General features: G+C 43.6%; 1 protein-coding gene across 9 annotated transcripts in view; it reads left to right on the top strand.

Annotated features, from left to right (window-relative positions):
• Positions 1–12,291, top strand: part of ST3GAL3 (ST3 beta-galactoside alpha-2,3-sialyltransferase 3) — a 203,813-nt gene that overhangs the window by 145,771 nt on the left and 45,751 nt on the right. For all 9 annotated transcript variants that reach the window (XM_087733941.1, XM_087733939.1, XM_087733945.1 and 6 more), the window contains 2 exons: positions 6,192–6,287; positions 10,767–10,953. In XM_087733941.1, coding sequence (XP_087590067.1) covers positions 6,192–6,287; positions 10,767–10,953 — 283 coding nt within the window. The remainder of the gene's footprint in view (positions 1–6,191; positions 6,288–10,766; positions 10,954–12,291) is intronic.

Genomic DNA, 12,291 nt, shown 5'->3' with positions numbered 1-12,291 from the left:
GAGCTGATGGAGCAGACTGATGAGGGAAGGTTAGCTACTTTCTCGTCAAGCTTGAAGCAGAGCCCAACAGTTGTCTCTGTGGCAGCTCCAGTGTGCTGGGCGCAGGGCCTTGAGGTTCAGCTCACTCTCTTTCTGCTCACTGGTCAAGGTGAAAGTCCAGACCTCTCCCCTTTGCTCACCACCTTGGAGCAGTTGGAGAGGGCTTGACTTAAGGTACCTCTAAAGGTCCCTTCCAACACAAACCACTCTATGATTAAGGGCTGAAAAAATGCCTTAATGTGAAAGAGTTAGATAAGAGACACAGCTGAAGTCTGTGAGGTACAAGGGGTCAGACTTACGAGATCTTGTGATCCCTTCCACTTGTAGGCTCTCAGGAGTCTAGCGGGCTGATTCTAGCAGTAGGGAAAAGGCTCCAGGTTCACCTTCTCTTCAGGATGGAGTTACACCAACATCTTCTCTGTTGGCAACGCCAATCTAAGAAGCTATATTTGCTGCTGCTGCCTGCTCTCAGACTACCACCTTCTTGTACTGCTGGTATTGTTTGAAGAGGGACCTCAAAGTGGGTCACTGAAATGATTCCAGTTTAAAAGTTTTTCTCTTAACCCGAGTCATTCCAATGACCTCATTTACAGAGCTCCCCTCCCACTGAAGAGTTGTGTTGGCATAGCACTGCAACGGCAGCACGAGAGGCAGAGGGCTGGGGATGGGTGGGGAGGGTGAGCACTGTGGAGCCTATTGAAGCAAGTAACCACACGCTGAATGCAGCTTTCCCAGGGGAAGGGTGGGAGAAGTGAGGTCAGAGCAGTGCGTGAGAACACAGGAAGGAAAGAGGGAATTAGAGTTGTATGGTGGGGGATCTACATCAAGCCTTTGGTCTTGTCCCCACCCATGGTTCTCCATTTCTGTCCTCCTTCACAAAGCGATCCCTTGAGATGTTACCTTCACTTGCCTCCCATAAACCCTGGAAATGAACTTGTTTGTTTGATTATCCCCCTGCCAAAAGGGCATCCTGATGCACCTTTCCTGCCACAATGTACCGATGTGGTGCTGAAATGAGGCAAACTCGATCCTTCCGGATATGCGTACACCTTTCATCATCCCAAAGCAGCTTTGCCAACTCACTCCAACTAATCCCTCCATTGTGAGTAGAGTTGTGTTAATAACTAGCAGCAGCTGGAGGGCATGTGAAAAAATGCTATAGTTCACACCTATAACATAGTGTAAGTGATGCTGTGTTTTCTTAGTTTTCTTCATGACTCCTTATTATGGCACTTTTGTGTTGAACTGCTTATACTAACCTGCTTCTGTTCCAGGGCAGGAGGTAGGTAAAGCTACAATGAGGGTAGCTGCAACTCAGCTCTGAGCTTTTCTGGAAAAGATTGGAGATCCAGGGGACTTTCTCTAGAATCAGTGTCCTCTTCCTTCAAAGCTGGCATGTCTTTCTCCCTAACGCAGATGTCGGTGGGCCTCATCTTTTGACACTTCAGAGTTCTCTTGCCCTTTGTTGGCTTTTCTAGGCTCATTTATATCACTGACATTTTCACTGCTTGCTTTAGTGGCTCCTCCAGTGGCCTGCCCCTCATTCTGCAAATCAGTCAGGGCTTGGTTTCTAGTTCCATGGCTCTTCTGCTGGCTGGACTTCAATGGATTTTTGGGTTAAATCTCTGCAGTGAAGACCTGTAAATTTCCTATGAATAGACATAAATATAAAAACCTGACTGACCCTTTTGTATTGCCTCTAGGTGGTAATGAAGGAAAACTGAGAGTTTGAGCTTATAACTAACACAGTCTTTACTAAAGCAGTATATAAACTAACAAGTGAAGAAGGAATTTGATAGAGCAGGAAAGGAGATATGTGTGTCCCTGTGGCTCAGGTTGATAGCACCAGTTTAAGAAGCAGCAGCCAGATCAAACCAGAATACGCTAAGCCTCCCTAAGCACCAGTTACCCTAAAGATGTATTTTTTAATTATTCTGTTATATCTTTCCTCAAAGCCTTTAGTTCCAAAGTCGCATAAAGGAAGGCTTTGTGTTTTTTCTCCCCTGGCAAATCCCTAAAGCACTTTGATAAGAAAGGAAGAGGAAGTAGCAATTGCTACAAGGCATACGTGTGTTTACAGTGCTATATTGTTCAAGAAGATCCTTGTGAATCCCAGTTTTGGTGTAGATGAACTCAGCCTCTGAGCATCTGTGTCAAGAGGTTGTACACCTGGCTGCAGCTCCCATCTTTGGGCTTTAGGGAAAGTCTATCTGGTGCAGAAAGTCCATGACCCTCCTTCATACCACCCTGGTAGCAAACTGGAACCTGGACTGTGTCTGATGTGTTCAGTCCTTGAGCTCTTCTGGAAAAGAAATACAGCTTTGACATACTATGTAAACAAACAAAAAGGTGTTTGCACACTTCTTTGTGGAGAAACAATTGAGCTGTAATTGATGCTGCTTGCACGGTGTGTTTCTTCAGCCAGAAACTTGCCTGGAGCCAGGAGTGACTTTGGAGGTTTCCCATGCTCGGGCACCGTCAGTCAGTGCTGGCTGTGAAGGAGCCCAGCTACGCTGGTGCCAAGTGTCCAAACTTCTGGTTGGGATGTGAGGTCAGGTGCCTGACATCTCTGCCGAATGCTTCCCTTTCACAGTGCCATCAGGGCGACCCTGCAGTCTTCTCGCTGTCCCACAGTGTGATTGCCAAACCTGGTGAGACCAAGCCAGCTCACCTTTCTGCCTGTCTTGATCAAAACAGTCCTGGCTGCCCAGACTTGATGTACACGCCTGATGTGCAGAATGCAGGCAAAGTCCAAGACTCACCACATCTTCATCATGTGCACCTGAAGAAAGCAGTCTGCACCTGAGTACTGCCTTCTGAGTGTGCAACAGAAACTTCCAGCTTTGCGATGAGAGTGGGCAGAGGACTTCTGAAATAAATTTAAGAAAAAGCTGCTAAAACATCAAAGATTAGACCTTAGTGTCAAAGAGATGCTAATGAAAAATCTTATCTGCGGACCTAAGGAAAAAGGAGGATGCATTTAAATATGTCAAGACCACCAGGGTATAAGAGTGGTTCACACATGAAGCTGGGCAAAGGTGATTAACCTGTCAATTATGATGAGTAAAGGCAGAACCATTCAGTTAAGTATTTGTTTCATTTATTTGGGTAAAGGTAGAATGATGTCCCATTTTACAGCAACAGTGAAATACTTTCTGTATTTTTATTAGTAATTGTGAGGGTGTTAAATGACAATCAGATGTCTTTTTAAATCAGTAAGCACTGAAAAGTATTTAAAGAGTTAAACAGAGAGTTCTTTTTGTTATTACTGTTTGCTTTTTAACCTTTCTTGGAATGTTGGATAGAACAGCAAATTTTGTGCCATTCCTGGAGAAGTATGGCAGATGACAAAAAGGTGGCTGTAAGTTGATTAGCTCGGTTTTGCAGGAAAAATCTTGGAAAGTTAGGTCTGGAACAGAGTAGGATGGCAGCGTAATTGATGTCAGTTATCTTGGATTTTGTGGAAATGAAATCTTTTCATGTGGATGGAGGTGGGTTTTTTTAGATGAACTAGAAGCTTGATTGATAAAGGTAACCTTTTTAAGATAGGCATTAGTTATTTGTCTCAGTCCATTATATTCAGATTCTACACAACACCGTTGTAGACATATCCTTTTTAGGAATGGGATATGTCACACAGCTTTAAAAAGTTACTTGTCAGGGTTAAGAATTAATCCTTTAGTGACACTTCTAGTGTAATCCTGCTGGCAGGTGGTCACAGCGGTTAAGACCGATCTGTAGGAAATGTAAAATTACACTAGGAAAATTTGCTAGAGCCAAAGACTGCAGAAGTATGGAGTAGGAGGACTGGGTCAACCTAGGCCTTTTCGTAGGGCCCTTTTCTGAGCAGTCCTTTACTGGAGCCAAATCAAAAGTTGGGCGTCTCAGAGGTGACAATAGATCGTGCTTACAAGATGAGGGTTATATTCTGCAAACGAATGGCTATAAAAAGAGCATTGGAATGATGTACATAAAATCTCTGTGTAAAAGGGACCGTGCTTTGAGCTGCATTAGCTCCGCATGCTGGTCTTCCAGAGTCAGTGATTTGGAGATTTGGGGAGAAGTTGAAAACAGTTCAGAGAGGTACTGCAGATGTGACTCAAGATCTAGGAGTGCTGCCATACCATAAGAGATGTGATGAGCTTGCTCAGGTTTGTATGGTCAAGAGAAAATTAAGAATGGGCTTTGATCAGTCTACAAGTACTGTGTGGGAACAGGGCCATGAAGAGAGAGGCTGCTTGGAACAGCTTTGGCTAGCGGAACTGGTTCTTTTATCTCGTGTGTAGCAGCTCATGCTCACCAGTCTGACCCATGACTGATTATCCACGTAGAAGCAGATGTTTACACACAGTGGTTTGTCAGTAAGTGGATCGCATGCAGATGTGGAAGGGACTGCTGACAGTAGATGGTGCTTTAATTTAGCAGAAAAGGGAAGAATGCATTAAGTTGTTTGAGAATGAAACAAATACATCTGTATTCAAAATTGGTAAGAGATAGCATCCAAAGAGTAAGTGGGAAAGGGATAGAGGGGAGTATCTGTGGCTTGCAGCCTTTGGATTTCAGCATGGTATTCTTCAAAACATAAAATTAAGAAAAGTCATGGAGCAGGGTCAACTGGGTAGAGAAATTACAGTATTTCACCCGGCAGTCTGTTGTTTAGAAGGTCAAACTTTCTTATCGTAATCATCAAAAGAGTGTATTTTCACCTGAAATTTCACTTGGCCAGAACTGAACTATGTCTTTTTTCCCCTCCTGCAGCACCTTTTCCTTAAAGGTTTCAACAAAGCTGTTACCATCTTTGTCATTTGGTTGGGTGTACTTGAGGCTGACTCTTTCCCTTCCCTCCTTGACGATATACTGCCTGAACCAGATCTTGCCTCTGCTTTCTCCTTGTCGCCAGAACTGTATTTTTTTTTCTGTGCTGTTGTCTATAACGCTCTTTCTCTATTGTGATTTGATTATCAGAAACATCCACATTTCTTTGGTCCTTAGGGACATGAGTACTGGGCTAACATGTCCATCTTCCTGAGGAGGTTTTTTCTTTTGGAAAGGCTGGGATCTGCAGTGAAACTTTGTCTGGGCTGGGGAAGCTGTTCCTGAGCGTTTCTTGGTGCTGTTAATTCTGTGCGTATCTCCAGCTAATGGCTCTGTCAGCGGGGTAACCCTCAGTGGTTTAGCTGAGTCTTTAAGTGCGCTCCAGCCCCGCTCTGCAAAGGCGGACCCCACATAAGTAGAGCTTTATTCACGCTGGCTCTTTAGACTGATCACAGCAAGGACAGCCTAGAAGAGACCAGTCGAATGTGCCTGGGACTAGGAAGGCCGCCTAGCCCAGAGATCTGCTCCGAACAACTGATTGCCTTGGACCCTTTCCGAAAAAGGCTCTGCAGACACGTATTCCTTCAGTGAACTACCAGAGACAGAGGCACATTGCCAGAAGAGCCAGCTGCGTTTGGGATTAGATGGCTGGAAAGAAGTCTTCTTTCTGTCTTCAAAACGAAATCACTTTTTAACATCTGCTGCAGAGAGTTCTCGTGACTCGCAGTTCCACGAGAAACTGTTCTCTTCCTTCTTTCCTGTTTCTTTGTTAATTAAGGTTATTTTCCTTCCCCTTCCTCACCCATTGTGTCTCCATATATGTTTCCTACTGGATGGCGGGGGGGATCCTTCTTCTGTCAATGTAACGTTTTTCTGTCTCTTGAAGTCTCATGATAACTGCAGCAATTTTCCACTCAGCTAGGTGAGCACACCCCAGATAACCTGGCAAGATCTGCCTGCACTCAGAAAATTGCTTGGAGAGAGGACTTCCTCACTAAGCCTTTAGTTTATTGTTATTTCAGTGCTAAATGAATAATGAGAAGGTTTAAGTAAACAGATGGGTTTGATTCAAGCCCATCATACCAGGGGTGTGGGGGGAGAGGAGCTGCTTGTCCTGACAGCTCATCTCATTAGGCCACACATGGTGTGAGGTGTTGAAAACAGTTTATCACGTATAATGCCTGGGCATGATGGGATGAGCTGGGGATCAAGTGTATCTTTGTCCTCCCCTTAATTCGTAATATTCCAAAAGGTCTCCTGTAGTTCTCAGGTGCAAAGTAAAGGTGTGTTTGAAGTTATGTTACAAAAATGACCTTTTTCTTCTGTTTCTTCCACAGTCTGAGCTGCCGGCGATGTATTATTGTGGGAAATGGTGGAGTACTTGCAAATAAGTCATTGGGGTTAAAAATTGATGACTATGATGTTGTTGTCAGGTGAGTCTTTGCCATCACAGTTTTCTTGTCACATATTCAGTTTCTGTATCAGTTCACATGCATGCTATGCAGGCAAAGGTTAAACCTACACTAGTGACAATATCTGTTAGCATGGGAGTATTAACTAATATGGAGGGGGGAAAAAAAAGAGCATATAAGTGTTATAAATGGTGATCACATGGAAGGGTAAAGGCACTCCTCAAGCATTCTATTTTCCACATCTGTTCAGGAATGTGCTCTCTCCTATGATCCCACTTGAACCTTCTCTTCATACCTCCTTTCTAAAAGCTGCTTCTTTTGTGATGCCCTTAGGTGGTGACACAGTAAAATATACTGTTAGGTCTGCTCCCAAATACCTCCCCTAGGTAGCTCAGGGAAGTATTATTGGTCATACGTGTATAGCATTCCCAAGGACCCACGCTTCACAGGTAGGATGGGGGGAACTAAGAACGGTGCAGCATAGGGTCTTAGGAAGCAGTAAGCCTTCATGAGCGAGGACCCAGTAATGATTAAACACCTGTAGGTGCGCCCTGGAAGCTGTGCATACTTTGCCTCTGTTTCACTGCGGATGATGGTGTTGAATAAGGGAGCAGCAGCAGAGTGGCGTAGGAGTGGAAACGACCACAGTCAAAGTCAGGACTTCTTGCTTTCACTGAGGACCTGGATCATCGCCATCTCAGAATGCTTGAAAAACGTGCTGATATGTGAAATCACAGGTCATGACTCTTAGGAATAAATCTGTCAAGTCAGGGAGGTGTTCTGGGTGACTGGAGATTAACAAACATAATACCTGTACTAATGGAGAGTGAGAGAGAGTGTATGTGTAGGAGGGAGGGGGGATGTGCTCTAGGGAGCTACAGACCCATTAGTCTGACTTGAAAAAAATGCAGAGCTTTATAGAAGGTTCTGAATCATGAGTAACAAAATATTATGAAGGTAAGTAGGAAAAGTGGGCTAAACCACAGTGTAACTTTATAAAAGCTGGTTTAACATACTCTAAGCTGGTATTTTTTTTTCTTAGTAAGATAACTGATTTCATATTAAAGGGAATATAACTGATATAATCTCTCTGAACTTTAGTCAACCGTGAGACATGGTGGCAAATAACAAATTCTTAGCTAAGGTGGAAGAAAGAAAAGGATTAGTAAAAGAATTTAAGGCATAGAGGACATATCATTTAGCATGGTCTCCTTTCTCTCCCATGCGCTAGTAATGGGCACATGAGGAAAGAAGAGAATATACATAGGGTAATAAATACCCTTTGACTCTGGACAAAAAGAACAAGATGATCCCTTTCAGTCCTTTGTGCCTGTGAAGGTTCCCTGCTTCCCTGACAGTGCTCTGGACACAGGGATGACTGTTGGGAACAGGATTAAACTTTTACAGCCCTTCTCCTAGTTCGTCCCAATATCAGTTGCTAGTGAAGAGCTCTTACTGCTCGTCATAGTTTGGTGATTTGCAGTTATTTGAGCCGAATTAAAATTCAGTTACAGCCTCTTCTTGGGCTCAGACTGTTCAAAAAGTAGCAAAAGAACAGTTTCAATCCATCTGGACTAAGCCACCCACTAAGATTTACATCAGAAAGTCCACTATTTAATTTCCAAATGAAAAGTTCAACCTTTTTTCTCCACATCAGTAAATCTAAGTCAGTTTGCAAGCTGAGAGGATAAGAGGGCAGCTGAGCACCTGTGCTGTTTGTGGGATGGATAAAGGAGAGAAAAGTCAACTATAAAGGTTAAATGAAGCCAGGTGCTTGGGTGTGGGACTGAGGAAGTGAGAACAGACTTCTTAAATGTACCCAACTGCCTCCTTTACTCCTGGGGAAGTCCCTTGTGTATAGCATCCTTTTTCATGGGTTGCAAAACTCCTTTGAAGGATCAGATTTGGGACCTAGGAGGTGAATTTTAAGGGGAAAAAATGTGGTACATTTGTGAACAAAGGAGTGATCCAGCAGTATGTGGAGTTTTTTGATGCATCGTGTGTTATCGTGTGAGGATCGCTAATTGAAGCAAGAAATTTTGATCTTGTGGTGAAGGGAGTCAGATCAGCTTTGGCAGTTCTAAAACAGCTTGGAGTGAGTTAGTTACTGGGGTTTTTTTTAACTGGATATTATCAGATTTCAGTGCAGACGTTATTCCCAGCTGTCACACTGTTTACCTGGCAGGAGCTTCTTGCAGCAGTCAGTCATCAGTGCTCTGAAATGCCTCCTTAGAATAGATTGCAGACAGAGGAAAAACAAGTATGTGTCAGAAATTCCTGGTTAGAATGAGATAGGGATTCACCTGATTATGATACTTTAGTGATATTTGGGAGGGTCTTCGTGGTGCCTAGGTTAGGAGTTAGTGTCTCTAAGCTCCCTTTGTTGTCAGTGGATACAGAGACAGAAAAACACTCTGAAACCTTTTATGGAGAAAACTGCCTGTCCATGGGCAGTACGAGGAGGCCTGGCATCCTAACTGAGGTTTTCTAAGATTTAGCTGTGTTTATAACCACCAGCACGTCCTGCCTGAGAAAGGGTTCAAACTGTGTAGCAGGCACCTTCGTGAACACAGGCTGTGGCTGCCAGAACTTTTCCTGCTCCATTGCCTGCGCTGCCCCTGGGGCACTGACCGTGGGGCTGACAGGGCTGGCTCGTTAGCAGGACTCCATCACTACGACTCCGTCAGCAACTCACATTCTGGCCCTTTGCTGGAGACCTGAGTTCATTTTATTTAGGGAAATGGTTTGGTTTTGTTTCACGTCTAGATGCAAAGTAGGGATCCCAAGTTTTGGGATCTTTAACATGGTAAGCAGCAAAACAGTGAACCCAGCAGCTGGGGGGGGAAACCCTGCCAAAGAGCTACACATTGACATTTGAAATGACTGCAGACACTAACCTTTCCTTCATCTTCAAGAAGACAGCTGAAAATATGTATAACTAGCTTTCTTTACCTAGTACTTCATTGTATTTATCTCTGTTACCTTTAGGGCCACATGCTTTTACATTATGTAGGCTCATCTACCCCAAAGAGACACACACCACCTTGAAGTTTAAATAACGTCCATAGCAAAAGTGAGTGATATGTGAATGTGCTGTCAGCAACAGAGGAAAAAGCAAGGGATCAGGCTGGCTGGGAGCACTGGTTTTGCAGGCAGACAGGTCTAGATACCTCAAAGTCAGGGGACAAAGCAAGGGTTTATAAACCACAAAAAGAGGCTTCATCTCCTGTATAAATTGTAGTGGTGCCATTCTTAAGTTGTTTTCCCTTTAATATTTTATTCCTAATGATATAGTATTTTTACTAAAAATGCATAAGAATTTATTCCCCTTAATTCTGATTTGTATACAGGCATTTTCTTCTACTAAAAGGTTTCCCACCTAAAATGCTTACCCGGGTTGAAAAAGACAAATCCAGATCCTCATTAACATTCCTACACGGCAAAATTTGCAGTCCATAAGCACTTTCCAGTATATTGAACTACCCCAAGTCAAGAAGGCTGCAATAATTCAAGCAGGCAATGCTGTTCCATCAGGGGCTGCTATTTGATGTCAGCAAGATTTGTATTCCAAGTTACTTGAAATTCCCTCAGCTTTGGGTTTCTAGTTTTGAATAGAAGTTCTGAATAACTTTAATGTCATGAAAGTCATCATTGCTGTTGATGCCAGAGCAGTTTGTTTTTTGAAGGGAAAAAACTTTGTCCCTGAGGGGCGTTTTAACAAAAGCACAGCTAAACAGATAGCATTCCCGTATAAATCAGTGTGCCCAAGAGCAAAGCTGTGTGTCTGCTTGGGTGTTTTCAGAGTGGGATGCACTTCCACAGTGGAAACTCCTCTGAGTCAGTGAGACCGCAGTGCTGCTGAGCCTTACCCCAGCCGTGCAGCCCAGCCTCTTCCTTTGCGATGGCATTGCAGGGCAGCTCACCTTCTGGATGGGCCAGTTTGGGGAATTAAACTAGATGGAGATCGTTCCTTTGGTTTTCTTGAAAATTATTAGCTGGCTTAGTTCCGTAAACAATCTCACTGCAGGTAAGATGAGCATTGTAAGCTCTGGACTCGGTTTGGAGCATGAGACCAGTTTCAGTTCGCTTAAACTGCCATGGAGCTGCATCCTCTCTTTCAGCACAGTCTTGCAGAATCCAAGTAAGATATCCCAGGAGCAATGGGATGTTAAAATAGTAATGCTTTGTTTGTAACTCCAAATTTGCAAGGACAATATTTTTCAGTTTCCTTTTCCAAAACTTCCAACCCAATTTAAATCACAAGAGTGGATGTGCAGAAGTGGTTTGCATTACATTCAATGAAATAATACCTTCTAATTAAACTGTTGTCACTTGGTATAAAGCTTCATAAATGATTGTGATGAAGAACTGCAAGAGTTAACTTTTGCTGCTGTAACAGCTGCATACAGGGAGCTCTTGCGCAGCAGCAATTGCTGTATCATCAACATGCATGAGTGTAAGCGGGAATCCATGACAGCGTCTTCTCTGGTTGCCCTGCAGGCTGAACTCGGCTCCAGTGAAGGGCTTTGAAAAAGATGTGGGTGGCAAGACAACTCTCCGGATCACATATCCTGAAGGTGCAATCCAGAAAATGGAGCAGTATGAGAAGGATTCCCTGTTTGTTCTGGCGGGATTCAAATGGCAGGATTTCAAGTGGCTGAAATACATTGTTTACAAGGAGAAAGTGGTAAGAACGCTGCCAGCTGGCATTGTGAAGGTCACCTAATCAGAAACAGTGGGCAGACATGATATCAGTCATATTTGCCACATTTTGGTCTGAAGAGAGTTCCTCTATGTGTCCTCCTGCATTTAAGTAAAGGTCTTTTCCAACCTAAACAATTCTATGATTCTTTATACATCTGCTATTTTGACTGCCATTTCCACAATGGCATGGGACTGAAGGTGAGTGTCCAGTTCCTCGAGGCTCCGGGTCTCAGGAAGAACTGAAGAGCAGCTACCTCCCCAGCTCCGCACCCTGTGCTTGTGCTGTTGGCTTTTCCTGCCAAAGAGCAGCACTGTGCACTTGTCCCTACCGATTCCTTCTTCCAGAACACTTGTCCAATTTGCCAAGTTCCTTTGGCAGAGCTTTCCAGCATACCTGCCATTCTTTCCAGATTCATGTCCTCTGCAATTTAATAAACATACTTTTTACTCCATCATCCAGGTTGATAATGAAAACACTAAACAAAGTTGGTTCCTAGGCAGACCCCAACGTAATAACATCCTTCCATTTCTACAGTGAGCCCACTGAGAACTCCTCCTGGAGAGTTTTTTGGCCACTTCCGAACTTGTATCACAGTAGTATCATTAATAACATTTTTTGGCATGTTTGTGAAAGTGATATGTCAGAAGCCTTACTGAATTCCAGTTCATGTCTTGCTTCTCCCTTATGATACTTTTTTTCCTGTATAAAGAAATACTGTGGGGTTTTTTTGACAATGATTTGCTCTTGACAAATCCACCTGGGTTGCTACTCAGTCCTTGTTATTTTTTTCAGGTGCTTACAAATAATTTATCTTGCTATTCCGAGAATCGAAATCATAAATCAACTCTCTTCCCTTTTTTTGCCTTCTTAAGGCTAGGCACTTCTTTTGTCCATTTTTCAATCCTTTGACACTCTACCTGTTCTACACAAGTTCCTAAAGGGAATCACTGCTACTTTGAGGCTGCTGAGCCAGTTCATTGAATACTTTAGGATGCAGTCCAGGTGACTGGAAAACATCTGTCTTGTCCTCTCTAGTCTGATCTCTCTCTATTTGAGGCTGAGATCTTGCTGTCACTGGCTTTAGCTGCAAGCAGGTGGCTAGCACAGCTGCTTTTTCTAGTGGAAACCAATGCATAAAGTGCTGTCTCTTAGTTAGAAGAAATGACCCGATGGAGAACTAACAGTGCTATGGGAATAAGACGTAGGCGTCTGTTTGTTCTGGTAGTGAGTGTTAGTATTTTTATCAGTGTGTGGTAAGTTCAAAATGACAAATGCCTGCCCAGTGCTCTCTGCGGAGAGTTTCTGGCGCTCTCTCAGCTG

Source organism: Nipponia nippon, unplaced genomic scaffold, assembly GCF_047370975.1.
Source record: "Nipponia nippon isolate SJK-2023a ecotype South Korea unplaced genomic scaffold, ASM4737097v1 scaffold_5, whole genome shotgun sequence".
NCBI lineage: Eukaryota > Metazoa > Chordata > Aves > Pelecaniformes > Threskiornithidae > Nipponia > Nipponia nippon.
This window is presented reverse-complemented; position numbering and strand designations above follow the sequence as displayed.